The following is a 15,840-nucleotide window of genomic DNA, read 5'->3' as shown; positions in this document are numbered from 1 at the left end:
CATCTGGGCCTTTCTAATTGCTACATTAAGAGCAGGTTCTCAGGAGATTTTATATTGTGCATGCATTGAAAATGTGAATCATAAATGATAAACATCTTCTCACTAGGAAGAGTCAATGCAACTCGTAGCCTGAGACAGTCCTGTAACCGTAACATTTGATTTAACCCATTGTAAATAAATAGATATATCTGTATATGTCTATGATCATTACTGCATTCTACATGTCTATTAAATATAATATATATAAATATATGTATGACCAGAACTCTTTGATGTTCTCCTCTGATATTCTCATTTTTCACCATATTTTTTGGATTTTACATCAATCATAAAGTGGCATAAATCTATTTTAAAAGTGTGTACAGTTCATTATAAAACATGGGATTGTATTTTAGAACTGATAAAGAAGTCAGTTCTATTGTGACGTATATATAGGATATACTGTATATGACCTATAGGATACTCCTTGTTTACTGTCAGCTTAACAGGTCATGAAATGTTTTTAGAAACTGCTAAGGACAATCCACCCGTCATTACCATCAATCATTGTAAATGTCAATGCTGAAAGGGGGTAACAGGAATAGCGAGTGGTCTTCTCAATATTTAGCCACAGACCTTAAATCAAGTTCCAACAGAGTCTTCAGCAAATGGCTTCAGTTACCCCACAAGCTTTTTTTTAACTTGCACACCCCCTCCCATTCCTTCTCTGGCTTGCTATTAGATGTGTTAATCTGACAGATATCAAAAGTAAAGTCACATAGGCTTGTGTGCTCATGCAAGCCAAAGAGACCCCAAGAGATCCCTTTGTAGATAATTTTAATGAGGCAGCATGTGCCTGATAACTCGGATTTCTACAGGCCCTTCAATCTATGACTCTACCAATATTAAAAAAATAATGTAAAATAAGAACTAATGAAGTGTTAAGTTGAGCTTATAAAAGGCTTGCTTTTCAAACGGAATATGCTCTGCTATGTCAGATCTTTCCCTATAAGAATAAAACAAGAAGACAGGAATTTGCCGGATGAACAGAATCCCACTGTGACTTCTGCCTACAAAACACGAAACAAAAAAAGAAGACGATGTAGCTATATCATTCACTGTCTGACCTCAAATTCAGTGATGTGAAGAACAACAATAATGTTCCTTATAAACAAAGCTCCAATCACAAAACTGCACATTACAGAGATACCTCCCAATCATATGGAAATGGAGCTGAAGATGCTATAGGCCCAACAATTGCAACCTGGTATTGAAGACAAAGACTTTTCCTGCCAGTTCTTATGGAATATTTTTACATTCAGAACCTCAATTGGAGGACCATACTCTGCCAAGATATAATCAAGACCCATTTACAAGAAGATGACCTTAAGACAAGGTTTTACTGAAGCCACCAACCTCCATGGTAGATGGTGGTTCTTCCAGTAGATAAGGTCAATCAGTGCATTAGATGTCCATAACAATCATTGTCCTGCACTGACTGAATATAGGGAAATGATTTTGGTTAGTCCAACAGCAATGGAAGTTGAAGCACAGAAGTGAAGTGAACTTCTGAGTGGTTGGGCAGCTCTCTGGTCCATCACATGGCATTGGATGATGGTTGGAATGTGGAGAGGTACAGGCTTTATGGTCGTTCCATTGAAGGGTGGAAGGACAATGTTTAGGAGAGCAGGAGACTGGGCTCATTGAGGAGAATTGAGAGCAGAGTCCGGGGAATCTACCTTTGGGCAGCGGGGAGGAAAGACTTTGTAGCTGTAATACTCTACTACTTGTTTGGGCACTTCAGCCAGGACACATTTTGCCAAGGCAGCTGGTGAAGCCTGAAATGCAGAAAACACAGAATTTATGTTTGAGAGCGTATCAGAGCTCCCATTGTAATAGTAATGGCTGTAGTTATAATCGCTAATCACTGGCTTCTCGTTTTCTCAGATTACTCACAATACAAAGTAGAGGACCTACCAGTGAAAATACTTATGAGTGCATATCACATTCCATTTAATTATGCTAATTGGATTTGCTGCTTCTACAAATACATTGGCTGCAGATTGGCTGCTTATACATATACATAAAGGAGAGAAACTCATGGTGTGGCCAAAATCCTCAACCATATTGAGAACCTTAGGAGTTCTCAAGCAAAAGATGTAAGAGGGTGGGAAGCAGTTCATAGAAAAACAGCAGCTCAGGGAGGCTCTTCTGAAATTCAAGCAGAAATTATCCAAAACTTCATGTTCATTGGGTACAAGAATTGTGAAGGTGATATCAAAGTATCCTATGTTAACATGTAATTTGACCTTAGGCCTTAAGATGTTTCTTGTTTGAAATAACTTTTAAGTGATATCTTAATGCTGCAAATTCAAGAAATGACAATTTTCAGCTCTTTATAACTTATAAAATGTTTAGAAACTCTGTTGTGCATAATAATTTGTGGATTTTGATTCTTTAATTTAATGTTATCATAGGAAGGTTTGTCCAATTAAATATGATTTATTCTCTTACTTACTCTTAACATCTTACTTTCAGTGGTCTGTAATTTCTCAAACTACATTATAAGGGGATCCTAAGTGCACCATATTATAAGACGTTTAATGCAGATGAGGTAATCCTACATAACAGAAGGTTGTATGATCTTATATGTCTAAAGGATATAATAACAAACTTACATTTTTGAATTCTCTGAATGGTACAAACTGGACAATGTCTCGGAGAACGGGTTCCCCTTTGGGCGCTCTCAGAATCCCATCATCTCCATCAAGAATCTGCATGTCTGTGAAGTCTGCATTTCCAACACCCACAATAATGATGGACATAGGCAAGTAGGATGCGCGCACAATAGCCTCTCTGGTATCTGCCATATCTGTTACTACTCCATCCGTAAGTATGAGCAGAATATAGTATTTCTGTGACAAGAATATAATATAAGATCATTACAAGGATATTTGCTGGGGCCGATATATTAGTTTCACAGAATTCATGTCATATCACCTACCGAGGCTTCTTTAGTTCTCTCCTCTTCTGCTGCCAGCCGTGCCACTCTGGATATGATAGGTGCCACATTTGTTGGCCCATAGAGCTGAATTTTAGGGAGACAATTTTGGTATGATTCCACTATGCCCTGAATACCTAAAGATACAGATAATGGGGAAAATGAGAATAGTGGATTTAACATTCTGCCAAATGTAGACTATATAAACTATATTACTGACTTTATTGGGCATGTAAAGGTACATTATACTATATGTACTTGTGAATAAGGAAAAAAAGATAGATTGAAAATACTGCCTGGTAGACACTGTAAAACATTCTTTATTAGAGTATCATTAAACTACAGCTAAACTCACCACTCGTGAAATAATTGCTGGTAACTGTTCAATATATTTGTGTGCGTATACACGCCATGGGAGATGGTACGTATTTGTATGTATATGTCTTGCACCCACATTGAAGGACTGAACGAATATTATATGAGATGCCAATAGTATTTATCCCATTATATAGAGTGCCTATAGCCAGCTTCCCTGTGTCACTGTGAAACCCAATCGCGTTTGAGAAAGAATTATTACATTAGTGGTTTTATTTAATCCACTCATAGAGTATTGAGAACATCAGTACAATACTAATCCAGAAATGGTGGGTTACCAGTCAGTACTAGTTGTGGTATCTTGATGTTACAAATGATTCACGTAATTGCCACCACCCTATGCTTTGCTATGTATAGCTCCTAATTCAGCCTATAAGAAGGATGTCATAGTGCGCTCTGTCTCTGCACCATTGATTGAACCACAATTAATGTCCTGTTTATTAAGCATACAAAGGACTAGTATACATACAGTAATTGAAAACACTAACGCATTTCCCTATCATAGTCTAATAGTGAAGGTTCATCAGAGGTATAAGCTAGTCTCACAGTGAGTGAATAGATAGAATAGGATATAGTAAGAAATGTAAGTGTAAAGGTATATTATACTGTAGGCCCATGGCAGGCACTATATTATGGACACAAATATGGCTATATTAACAAGTCCAGAAAAAAGACGTGCCAAAATGAAGCCCTAGACAGCGTGAAGAAATATTATTCATGTGCTATCAGCAAACACAGAATATTGACTGTGGCCCATCAAGTCTGCCATGTATTATTTCCATTGTATGTTAGGATAGACGTGTTTATCCCAGGAAAGCTTGCACTCACTTACTGCAGATTTCCCAACTACATCTGAGAGCAAATGCCTTGTATACATAGAAAATGTTCCTCCTCCGGCCCCTGTGCTATGACAACTGTTATCAGGCCTGATGGTAGCCTTTTAGATCTGAAGGATATTGGTTGCTCTGGAGTCTCAGGAACATGATATTTAAGGGCTTTTATATAGACCTTCTGGCAGATTGCCTTTAAAGAACATTTCTATGTGAGTGATAAGTAACCCTCATGGTCCGGAAATTCAGCTCTATTATACTTATACTACAGATCTAACATCTCCTAGGGAATTGGTGAATTTATTATAACAATAAGGTTACTTGTCTTTTACCTTCACATTCATCATCATCAGGGTTGAAATTGATGGCAAAATCATGTGAAACCTGAAAATGAATAGACATTGTAAGAAAAAAGTGAATAGTACATGAAGGACATTGGCCTTTTCTTGACAACTATGTTGAAGGATCTCTGATGTCTTATTTCGTCAGTTTATCTAGAACATTGTTCTTCATGAAACAGCCTTGTACCTGACACGTCTTCCCTTAGCCTTCATAAATAACCAAGTACACAGGACCTCACACTACTTAGGAGAACTGATAGGAGGCTTTTTGCTGCCTTCTTTTTATGTGTAGACGCTGATTCTCTCAGAAAGCAGTACAGAGTTAAAGACAAAAGAGAATGACAAACAGCTTGTGAGCCGCAAGGAGCTAATGTCAAAGATTTGCTGGCGCAGTCGCTAGGCATACGAGGTCAGGATGTGACACTGATATATCAGATGCATGAGTGTAGCGACAGAATGAGAGCATCTGAGGATGTGGGATCTGCACAGATCGAGTGCAAGAAAATACGCAAATACTCTAGAGGCTCCAAGGAACCAGCAGGATGGTGATGTTTTCAAAGGCTGGTTTTAGCTCTTAGGCCACCATGAGAGGTCAGTTTTAGACCCTTGAGGATGTGGAGCCTGTAGCTGATATGTAACTTGTGTATAAGCAAATTTATCCATCTTTACAGCAATGCCTCAAGATATGCCAAGACCGAAATAATGGAACAGATCTATAATATTCACATAATTGATTTCCCTGGAGGAACCATATTTGACCTTAAGGAATTGTCCAGAATTGCTAAAAAAAAATTAACTTTCTTCCAAAAACACAAGTTGTAGGTGAGATCACAGCTCAGTTGCATTGAACTTAGTGAAACTGGGTTGTATGACCCATGGGCAGGTATGGCACAGTTTTTGTATATTTTCTTCTTATTAAAATTCAACACAATAAAGCATCATTATCATGAATAACATTCCTAAAAATACATACAATTATTTCATAAAGAAATCCTCTCATTCCTTGCTCATATGTGAAGTAATGCTACAAGTATATCCAACTTTTTTGTACCTTTCTATATATTTACTTTGTATTAATCTTATAACATTATTGTTCATGTAAAATGATAAAGGTTATGCTTATATAGTATGTATGTACTATGTATATACAGTATGTATGGTCTGGACCAGTAGGAGGATATTCCACTCTTGTCTGTCTTCAAATATTGGCCAGTAGAGATGAGCGAACACTAAAATGTTCGAGGTTCGAAATTCGATTCGAACAGCCACTGACTGTTCGAGTGTTCGAACGGGTTTCGAACCCCATTATAGTCTATGGGGAACATATACTCGTTAAGGGTGAAACCCAAATCCATCTCAGGAGGGTCACCAAGTCCACTATGACACCCCAGGAAATGATACCAACACCCTGGAATGACACTGGGACAGCAGGGGAAGCATGTCTGGGGGCATAAAAGTCACTTTATTTCATGGAAATCCCTGTCAGCTTGCGATTTTCGCAAGCTAACTTTTTCCCATAGGAATACATTGGACAGCGCTGATTGGCCAGAGTACGGAATTCGACCAATCAGCGCTGGCTCTGCTGGAGGAGGCGGAGTCTAAGATCGCTCCACACCAGTCTCCATTCAGGTCCGACCTTAGACTCCGCCTCCTCCGGCAGAGCCAGCGCTGATTGGCCGAAGGCTGGCCAATGCATTCCTATGGGTATGCAGAGACTCAGCAGTGTTGAGCCAGTTCTGCTCAACTACACCGTGTGCCGGTCCGCCCATCAGATGTAGCAGAGCCGAGGGTGCACTAGAACCCTTATGCACACTCGGCTCTGCTACATCAGAGCCGAGGGTGCACTGGAACCCCTGTGCACACTCAGCTCACGCTAATAGAATGCATTGGCCAGTGCTGATTGGTCAATGCATTCTATTAGCCTGATGAAGCAGAACTGAATGTGTGTGCTTAGCTCAACTACTCCACCGGCGTAGTGGAGCTAAGCACACACATTCAGCTCTACTTCATAAGCTAATAGAATGCATTGGCCAGCGCTGATTGGCCAGAGTACGGAATCCGACCAATCAGCGCTGGCTCTGCTGGAGGAGGCGGAGTCTAAGGTCGGTCCTGAATGGAGAATTCCGTACTCTAGCCAATCAGCGCTGGCCAATGCATTCTATTAGCTTATGAAGTAGAGCTGAATGTGTGTGCTTAGCTCAACTACGCCGGTGGAGTAGTTGAGCTAAGCACACACATTCAGCTCTGCTTCATCAGGCTAACAGAATGCATTGGCCAATCTGCGCTGGCCAATGCAAGGGTTTCAGTGCACCCTCAGCTCTGATGTAGCAGAGCCGAGTGTGCACAAGTGTTCTAGTGCACCCTCGGCTCTGCTACATCTGATGGGCTGACCGGCACACGGTGTAGTTGAGCAGAACTGGCTCAATACTGCTGAGTCTCTGCATACCCATAGGAATGCATTGGCCAGCCTTCGGCCAATCAGCGCTGGCTCTGCCGGAGGAGGCGGAGTCTAAGGTCGGACCTGAATGGAGACTGGTGTGGAGCGATCTTAGACTCCGCCTCCTCCAGCAGAGCCAGCGCTGATTGGTCGAATTCCGTACTCTGGCCAATCAGCGCTGGCCAATGCATTCTATTAGCTTATGAAGTAGAGCTGAATGTGTGTGCTTAGCTCAACTACGCCGGTGGAGTAGTTGAGCTAAGCACACACATTCAGCTCTGCTTCATCAGGCTAATAGAATGCATTGGCCAATCAGCGCTGGCCAATGCAAGGGTTCCAGTGCACCCTCGGCTCTGATGTAGCAGAGCCGAGTGCGCACAAGGGTTCTAGTGCACCCTCGGCTCTGCTACATCAGATGTAGCAGAGCCTAGGGTGCACTAGAACCCTTATGCACACTCGGCTCTGCTACATCAGATGTAGCAGAGCCGAGGGTGCACTAGAACCCTTGTGCGCACTCGGCTCTGCTACATCAGAGCCGAGGGTGCACTGGAACCCTTGCATTGGCCAGCGCTGATTGGTCAATGCATTCTATTAGCCTGATGAAGCAGAGCTGAATGTGTGTGCTTAGCTCAACTACTCCACCGGCGTAGTTGAGCTAAGCACACACATTCAGCTCTACTTCATCATGCTAATAGAATGCATTGGCCAGTGCTGATTGGCCAGAGTACGGAATTCAACCAATCAGCGCTGGCTCTGCTGGAGGAGGCAGAGTCTAAGGTCGGACCAGAATGGAGACTGGTGTGGAGCGATCTTAGACTCCGCCTCCTCCAGCAGAGCCAGCGCTGATTGGTCGAATTCCGTACTCTGGCCAATCAGCGCTGTCCAATGCATTCCTATGGGAAAAAGTTTATCTCACAAAAATCACAATTACACACCCGATAGAGCCCCAAAAAGTTATTTTTAATAACATTCCTACCTAAATAAAGGTTATCCCTAGCTATCCCTGCCTGTACAGCTATCCCTGTCTCTTAGTCACAAAGTTCACATTCTCATATGACCCGGATTTGAAATCCACTATTCGTCTAAAATGGAGGTCACCTGATTTCAGCAGCCAATGACTTTTTCCGATTTTTTTCAATGCCCCCGTTGTCGTAGTTCCTGTCTCACCTCCCCTGCGCTGTTATTGGTGCAAATAAAAGCGCCAGGGAAGGTGGGAGGGGAATCGAATTTTTTTGAGTTTGCCACGTGATGTTCAATTCTAATCGAACACATCGAACAGCCTGATATCCAATCGAACATGTGTTCGATAGAACACTGTTCGCTCATCTCTATTGGCCAGGACTATAGAGGACATGTAGGCTGTACATCAAAGCAAGCATTTGGGTGGTAGATGTAAAACTCTCAAGTGCCCACTCTACTAAGAGCTCTATGGTGATGTCATTGTGCTTATGCAATATCCAAAGATGCTCATCTGACTCCAGGAAATTGGCAGGAAGTTTGGCCCAAAAATATTTGCACAGTGACACAATCTTCATGATTTGGGCTTTGCCTGCTACCACAGTATCCTCCAGTAGGCCCAGGATCTAACATGATGACGAACCGTAAAGATCCAGGAGAAGACAATTCCCTCAAGATCAGTTCCTCTTCTCAGATCAAGGAACCCCAGTATGACACTCCTAGTGTCTTGTATCTTCTCTCATTGGATTACATTACTGATTACTGTCATGGGTCCTTATCCACTTTATCAGAGTAGAACACAGGCAGCTTTGTACAAAATAAAAAAAATCTAAACTTGCAAATCTAATAACAAATAATCTCAAGACTTTATAGATGGAAAAAACAAGATTCTACAAATATATCCTGAAAACAACTAGTTAAGAATTCTCCCTGAGCACAGGCTCTCGAAGACCTGACAAAAGCATTTTTTCTGTAGGGACAATCTGGTATTTGGGGGATAAATTCATCTGTTCCTCTTGGTGTTCTTTGGTTTTCTCAGTTTGGTACTTTCAGATTCAGAATACTTAGTGACATGGCTTCACATCTTTTGTTCCCAAGACTTCAATTGAATTCTTGGTCTTGTCACTTTGAGAATCTCAGGGCCCTAAGTGTCGGTAATTACCTGCGATTTACATCTCATTAGAAGCAGAATTCCTGTCTGGAGAATGATATGATATAAGGCTGGGTGACATTCAATCCGACAGCATAATTCTTGCTTGTAGCATTTAGTGATTGTTACCTGATTGTCCTTTGTGGAAAAGTAATATATAAATAAATTCTATTTTGCAGAAAATGACTGGTTTAATATTGGATTCAATGTCTGGGCTGTTATTGAGCGGACAATAGCAATCATCCACAAAACTGAAATACAAATGCTCAAAATGTATGCTGGTATATACAAGATACTAATGCAAATATGCCACACTATACTACAATGGTAAGTAGCCAAAGCAATACTGACTCTAGAATCCGTGTCACTCAGCAGTGACTAGGGCCCAACTTGGAAGAATATGCAAATCTGACTTCCATGATGTAATTAGGAAGCCAGTGCGTCAAGAATGCACACCAATAGATGATGCTGACTGAGAATGTGCAAGTCTATCTTCCATGATGTAATTAGGAAGACTTAGGAGAGTCTCAGTCAAGCAAACCAATAGAGGGCGCTCCCTTTAACATCATGCCGACCTTCTCAGAAGCCTTTGTTTACAATGATGTTGGGATTATACCAGGTACAGTACAGTACAGTACGGTACAGTATACCCTAGGGCCCAACAGTTAAATTTATTCCAGGGGCCACTGTACAGCTACCTGAAGTTATTCCTTGACCCCCAATGACAAATTCTTAGCCAAGGTTTCCTCCATGCATGCCAATGGCATGCACCATGACACTTCTGAATTAAATATGAAATGCTGAGGACAGGGATTGATAGGACCCTGTTCATCTAATATGTAAGGATCCTAGAGGTGGCTTTTATGTCACAACCTGTAAATGTTGACTTTACATGTAGCTGTCAAAACATCATCAAAAATGCTGCTGACATGCAGGTTTATCATAATAGCTGATTCTAATGGCTGCAGTTGAACAGGAGGTTTACCCACAAAATTACAAAGTTATTAACAGTGTAAAAATCCCATCAGTTTGTGGTAAAACCACATGTCAGCACAGTTTTATGGAATCTGAGGGAAAACTACAACCTCCAGCAGGTCCTGAAGGTCTGCAGTAGGGTTGAGCGATCGTGTTCGGAAAAGATCGGATTCCGATCGGCGATCGAGAAAATTTCACAATCGCGATTCCGAACACGATCTTTTTAGGTGGGATCGAGATCGGTACTATTTCCCACAATGCTTTGCTTAGCCTTCTCACTAGATATACGCTCCACTCATTCTGAGCAGAGTGTATACTCAGTGTGAAGGCTCCGCTGCGGCTCCATAAGAATGAATGGAAGCAGCCGGCACACAGCCTTAACCCCCTGCGCGCCGGCTGCCTCCATTCATTCTAATGGGAGACTAAACTAACATCTCTAGTAGCTACTTACCTCCAGAGATGGCTGCTCCGCTGTTCTTTTTCGCCTCGCTGCCGCTCCACGTTGCTCTTCTCACCTCGCTGCCGCTGCCTCCCAGGTTAGTGTTTAAAGAGCAATGGAAGGCGGGCCTTGTGGCTTAGGAGAGTGTGGGTGGGGAGACGTGACGTCTCCCCTCCCAGTACCCGCCCACACTCTCCTAACCCACCCACACTCTCCTAACCTGGGAGACAGGGGGCAGCGAGGCCAGAAGAGCAGCATGGAGCGGCAGCGAGGCAAAGAAGGACACCGGGCACCGGAGCAGCCATCTCTGCAGGTAAGTGGACACCAGGGGGGACTAAGTAGCCAGAGGATTAAAAAAAAATCCTCTGGCTACTTAGTGATTCACTACACAGTGTGGATTCTAACAATTAAAGCGTTCAATTGTTAGATTCCGTGCTGTATAGTGAATAGGATTGCTTTTAAAATCCGATCTCCGATTAATAAAAAAAATCCCATTGACTTGCATTGGGATCGGAATTGGGATCGAGATCGGGTTCGAATGAAAAATGATCAGAAATCGGATTTTAAAATCGATCATGAAAAGTCAAGATCGGCTCAACCCTAGTCTGCAGCGGTCAGAGCATGCAGTGCATTTTGTGCAAAAAAAAAAAAATTGTATGCTGCTTTCACCATTTTCTCAAAAAAAAGGTGCATGGTGAGGGTGTGCAGGCAGTGGAACTATTGGTAACACCAAATTTATGATCATGTAAGCCAGATTTCCCAAACAGTTGCACGACCCAGCAGAGGGTGCACTGACTCAGGGGTCATGAAGATTGGCCTTAAAGTCTGTCGTCATAAATCTGCCCCATAGTTTGCCCTCGCCCTTGTATGTGATTCACCTGTGTGTTCCCAAGTCAGTTGCTGCTTTAATTGAAAACACACATTTGAATCGAATTAAACAATACGTCTGGGTTTACACAGTGCTTTTTATGGAAGAGCTACGTGCAGTTTATAATTGTAGCAATGACTTCTGTATGTTACTATACATTTCACCTGTATGCCATTAAACAGAAAACCTCTGGCTTGCTGCCATAATAGACACGTGCTGCTCATAACTACAATTAACTGCCTGCAGTTCTTCAGTAGAAAACCTTTAAACCCAGCCGGTGACATGTCACATGTGCTGTTTTAGGCCAGGGCCCCATCGAAAAATCACGGCATTGTACAGTACTTGCAAAGTGAATGGGATTCATGCAAATCCCATGCCCACTTTGCGGAAGTTTTGAAAATTGAAGCATGTCAATTATATCTACGGAAATGCCAGCAGCTTTAGATATAATTGTAACAGAAAGTCTGCAGAGAAAAACTCAGTGAACTTTCTGTTCAAAGCGCTGCAGGAAGAACCACAATACGTTCACGCGGCGGTTCCGGCTTACGGAAACACAGCTTTTTTTTGTTGTAGATATTGCTGCTTTTTTTAGAGCCAAAGCTAAGAATGGCTACAAAAGGAATAGGAAATATATAGAAAACTCTTATACTTCTACCTTCTGCTCAATCCACGTCTGGATTTGGCTCAAAAAACTGCAGCAAAAACAATAAGAGTAAGTTAACATGCAGTGCAGTGGGATACAGTCGCGCACTCCGCTCCAGATTAGGCCCAAATGAATGGGCCTAGTCCGGAGGAGGGAGTGTCTTCAGGCGGATACCGCGAGGAGACTTTGCCTGAAAGAATGAGCATGTCACTTCTTTTTTCCAGGAGCCGGAACAAATGGCTCCCGGAAAAAAAAAAAGACTGACCAGCTCCCATTGAAATCAATGGGAGCCATCTTTTTGGTCAGGATTTTGAGGCGGATACGGCCTCAAAATCCTGACCAAAAAACCCAGTGTGAACTTACCCAAAAAGCTGCATTTCTGCACCATAGGGTCTCAGTCATAAGGGCGTTGATGCACCAAGTACCTGGATGTGGCTATGGCTACATTCAATGTCCTGGTCGCAGGTACTTTATCTTCATTTCAGCTGCATTGAATTATTGGCCTGTGGTTTTGCTGTTACTGCGCGATCAGTAATTACATTTAGATGATCATGTGGCCGAGAGACTGGATGTAGCTATAGCTGTATCCAGGTACACAGGCCCCAAATTACTATTGTGGTTACAAATAGACACTGGCATAAATATGAATAATCCTTATTGCATGTTTGCGGCAATGTGACATATTTTTGGCACAGCTTGGAGAATCTAGAAAGGGATAAAATGGGTGTGGATTCTCGGAAAAAAAGGGACATGTTTAAAATGCACCAATATAGTGTTAAAATAAATTGTCTCAAACATAAACATAAATTAAATTAAACGTTGGCATATTCTATATAGGTATAATTGAAGCAGAAAGTCCACAAAACTCTGCAGACTTTCTGTGAAAATCCATGATGTGTTTCCTCCACGGTTTTTCCTGCAGCACTTCTTGGCTGTGGCTCGCTACAGGGGGTCTTAGCCTAATAGTATTTCCACGTCATCATCACTATTATTATGCAGTTACTGTTACAATCATTTTACTATGTTAGAGAAATCAGATTTCATGCCTGTTCACTTTTTACATCCTTGATCCTGAATAATCTGGGTCAAACCTTATATGGGAGGCCTGAAACATACATTAGGCTATAAAATATGTATAAAAGTATTTTTTATGCATATGACCAATATAGATGCTTTATATTTAGAGAGTGCATAAACTTTCATTGCCTAGACAGGTAGACCAGGCATATATTGCTCAAGCTAGAGAGGTGAAAGCTGGACAAGACCCCTATAGCCCAGATGGGTGGGTAAGACTCTTCTTCCTCGATGGCCTGGGCTGGGATCCAAAATGAATCATTACAGCTCTTATGTACAGTAATAAAATGTGTGCCACTGATGAACATCCAACAGCTAAAAATATTCCGCACAGCTTAACACCGAAGCAATTAAAAGTGAACAATAACCTCCTATGCACGTGATTCATCATTTGATAATGCCTTCTCTATGAGTAATACTTCACATTCAGCTTCACTCACTTTTTGAAAATCTGTCCACCGAATATTGAAAGAAAGAAAATAATTCATCACTAGCAGAGAAATAATCTGAATGCAGCATCTGCGTAATACTGTACAATACAATAATAAAAGTAGGTGACAAAGGAAGTTGCATTACATACAGAAAGTGGATCAAGGACAGCAGATAACTGCAGGGGACAAGAAGAGAGGGGACGATGGAAACATACGTATGTTGTGACTTCAGGGGAATAGCTGGATGAGTGACAAAGCTGACACTTCAAACATTAATCTTCCCTATGATGATTTACATTTCAGGGGCTCCTGAACCTTTTCCTTGACTATATAGGAACCTGGCTGTGCAGGGAAGATACAATGGCCTTTGATGAATTGGGAATGACGCACATACTGTAGAGCAAGTGGGAGTTGACGCATGGTCTCAGCATTCATTCTTTATATCTGTGTGTGTAAATGAATTTCATCTCTGCATCTAGGGATGCTGTACTAATGGGGAAAAGTTTACACTTTCAGATGTTTTTTCACCATATGTAAGTGTGTGGGTATAGCAAAGCACATGTTCCTCTATAGAAATGGTCCCTGAAGGCCACCACTATCTAGACACCACCAACCCCCTTCACAGGATAATATACAAAAGGATCTAGTTATCAGATACTGAAGCTTGACTGGTCTGGCGGTGTATGGTGGTATTATAAGGATACTGGCAAACTCTCCTAATATGGACTGCCAGAAAATTTCTTGGGTGCCCAACCATCTCCTGAATACAATGGAGCCTTCAGCTCCCTGCACCACCATTCACCATGCAATCCCAACATTGTGTAGTTTATCTCAGGTAGTAGCAATAAAATACATGGGAGAGCTGAAGGCATCTCTGCAGGAATGGGGGTAGGTGAGGATTACTTTTATTTATTTTTTTTAATTATAATGGCATGGCTTCTGCATGGAAGCCATTAAGGGAGAATAAGGGGCATTATACTGTGGGGGAGAGGTCACCATAGAAGCATTATACAGTATAGTGTGGGGCCACTATGGGTGCATCATACTGTGAGGAGATCACTATGGGAGCTTTATGGCATTATTCGGCATAGGGTCACTAAGGGACATGAGACTGTGCTGGGTCACTAAAGAGGGCATTATAATATGTGGAAGCCACTAGAGGCATTTTACTATGTGGAGGCCACTAAAGGGAATTATACATTGTGGGATATCATTCTGTGTTTTGAGCCAGGAAGGACACCATTACTGTATAGGGGCTAGGAAGCATTAAAGCAGCTATGGGCAGAGTTGAGGTCCAAGAATAAAATGTGACCAAGAATAAAATATAGTCCTGTGAAAAATATGGAAAGGTGCCACAGAGAGAGTCTGGCATTTAAGCAGATAGAGCAGCTTGCTGTGTTCTTCTATCTTGTCTGGAACAGAGGACATGATCTGAAAAGACATTGCATTGACCCTTTTCTCCCTGAAAGCAGCTCCTATAAGTGGAGCAGTATTTTACTGGTCGCTGCCCCCACTGCAGAGATAACAATGGTGTTAGATATTGTTTCTTCTAAAAGACTCAATATAATCCAATATTATTTGGAGAAAATGTTTCTACAGGTTGTTACACGTAACAATATTTTGCAACCAGGGCCATGGCTAAAGGGGGAAGGCACATATTGCAGACACCTCTGGGCTATGGTGGATAGAGATCACTATTTTAAATGGCATAGTAGGAGTGTGTGGGGGGGGGGGGGGCTGTTATGCATTTTGAATTGGGAGTTCAGCGCTTTAAAGAAGTTGTCTGCTTTTTTTTTTTTTTTTTACTTTATCCATTTGGAGAATAGGAATTCAAGCAATTTTTTTTAAAATATACACATTTTAAATTATGCTGACATTCCTTTGTTATATTCCTGCAGTAGGCCCCTATATAGAAAAATGGTACAGTAGAGTCTGTTATAGGGACACTTACAGCAATGAGTAGTTGGCACTAAATAATGCTTTGTGTATACTGGTTCCACTTTCTCATCTCTAAAGCGTGGATGAAAACAGAGATAAATTCATGACAATGGGGTTTATGAGAACATTACATGATGTTATGTAACACTGGAACCTCTTGTATAAGCCACAAGCCTGTAGCATGACTACACCATGAATGTTCCCACACCCAATACAAAAACTACTTGCATCCCATTGCACACAGTTCTAGCTCAGTATATACACATTTCTTTCAGTATACACATCACTCAGCATACTCCAAGACAGCATCTCTTAGAAATCCTTCATAAATCTTACCCACCGCTGAGATTAGACTTACTGACCTATAGTTTCCTTAAATATTAGATATAAGGGTCTGTCTAT

At 41.6% G+C, this 15,840-nt stretch overlaps 1 protein-coding gene across 2 annotated transcripts in view; it reads right to left on the bottom strand.

Annotated features, from left to right (window-relative positions):
- Window positions 1–462: 462 nt before the first annotated feature.
- Window positions 463–15,840, bottom strand: part of CPNE7 (copine 7) — a 73,133-nt gene continuing 57,755 nt past the window's right edge. For both annotated transcript variants that reach the window (XM_075281933.1, XM_075281934.1), the window contains 4 exons: window positions 4,518–4,569; window positions 2,984–3,117; window positions 2,658–2,894; window positions 463–1,817 (listed from right to left, as the gene is read on the bottom strand). In XM_075281933.1, the coding sequence (XP_075138034.1) occupies window positions 1,680–1,817; window positions 2,658–2,894; window positions 2,984–3,117; window positions 4,518–4,569 (561 nt within the window). In that variant the 3' untranslated portion in view covers window positions 463–1,679. The remainder of the gene's footprint in view (window positions 1,818–2,657; window positions 2,895–2,983; window positions 3,118–4,517; window positions 4,570–15,840) is intronic.

Source organism: Leptodactylus fuscus, chromosome 7 (genome assembly GCF_031893055.1).
Source record: "Leptodactylus fuscus isolate aLepFus1 chromosome 7, aLepFus1.hap2, whole genome shotgun sequence".
Lineage (NCBI taxonomy): Eukaryota > Metazoa > Chordata > Amphibia > Anura > Leptodactylidae > Leptodactylus > Leptodactylus fuscus.
This window is presented reverse-complemented; position numbering and strand designations above follow the sequence as displayed.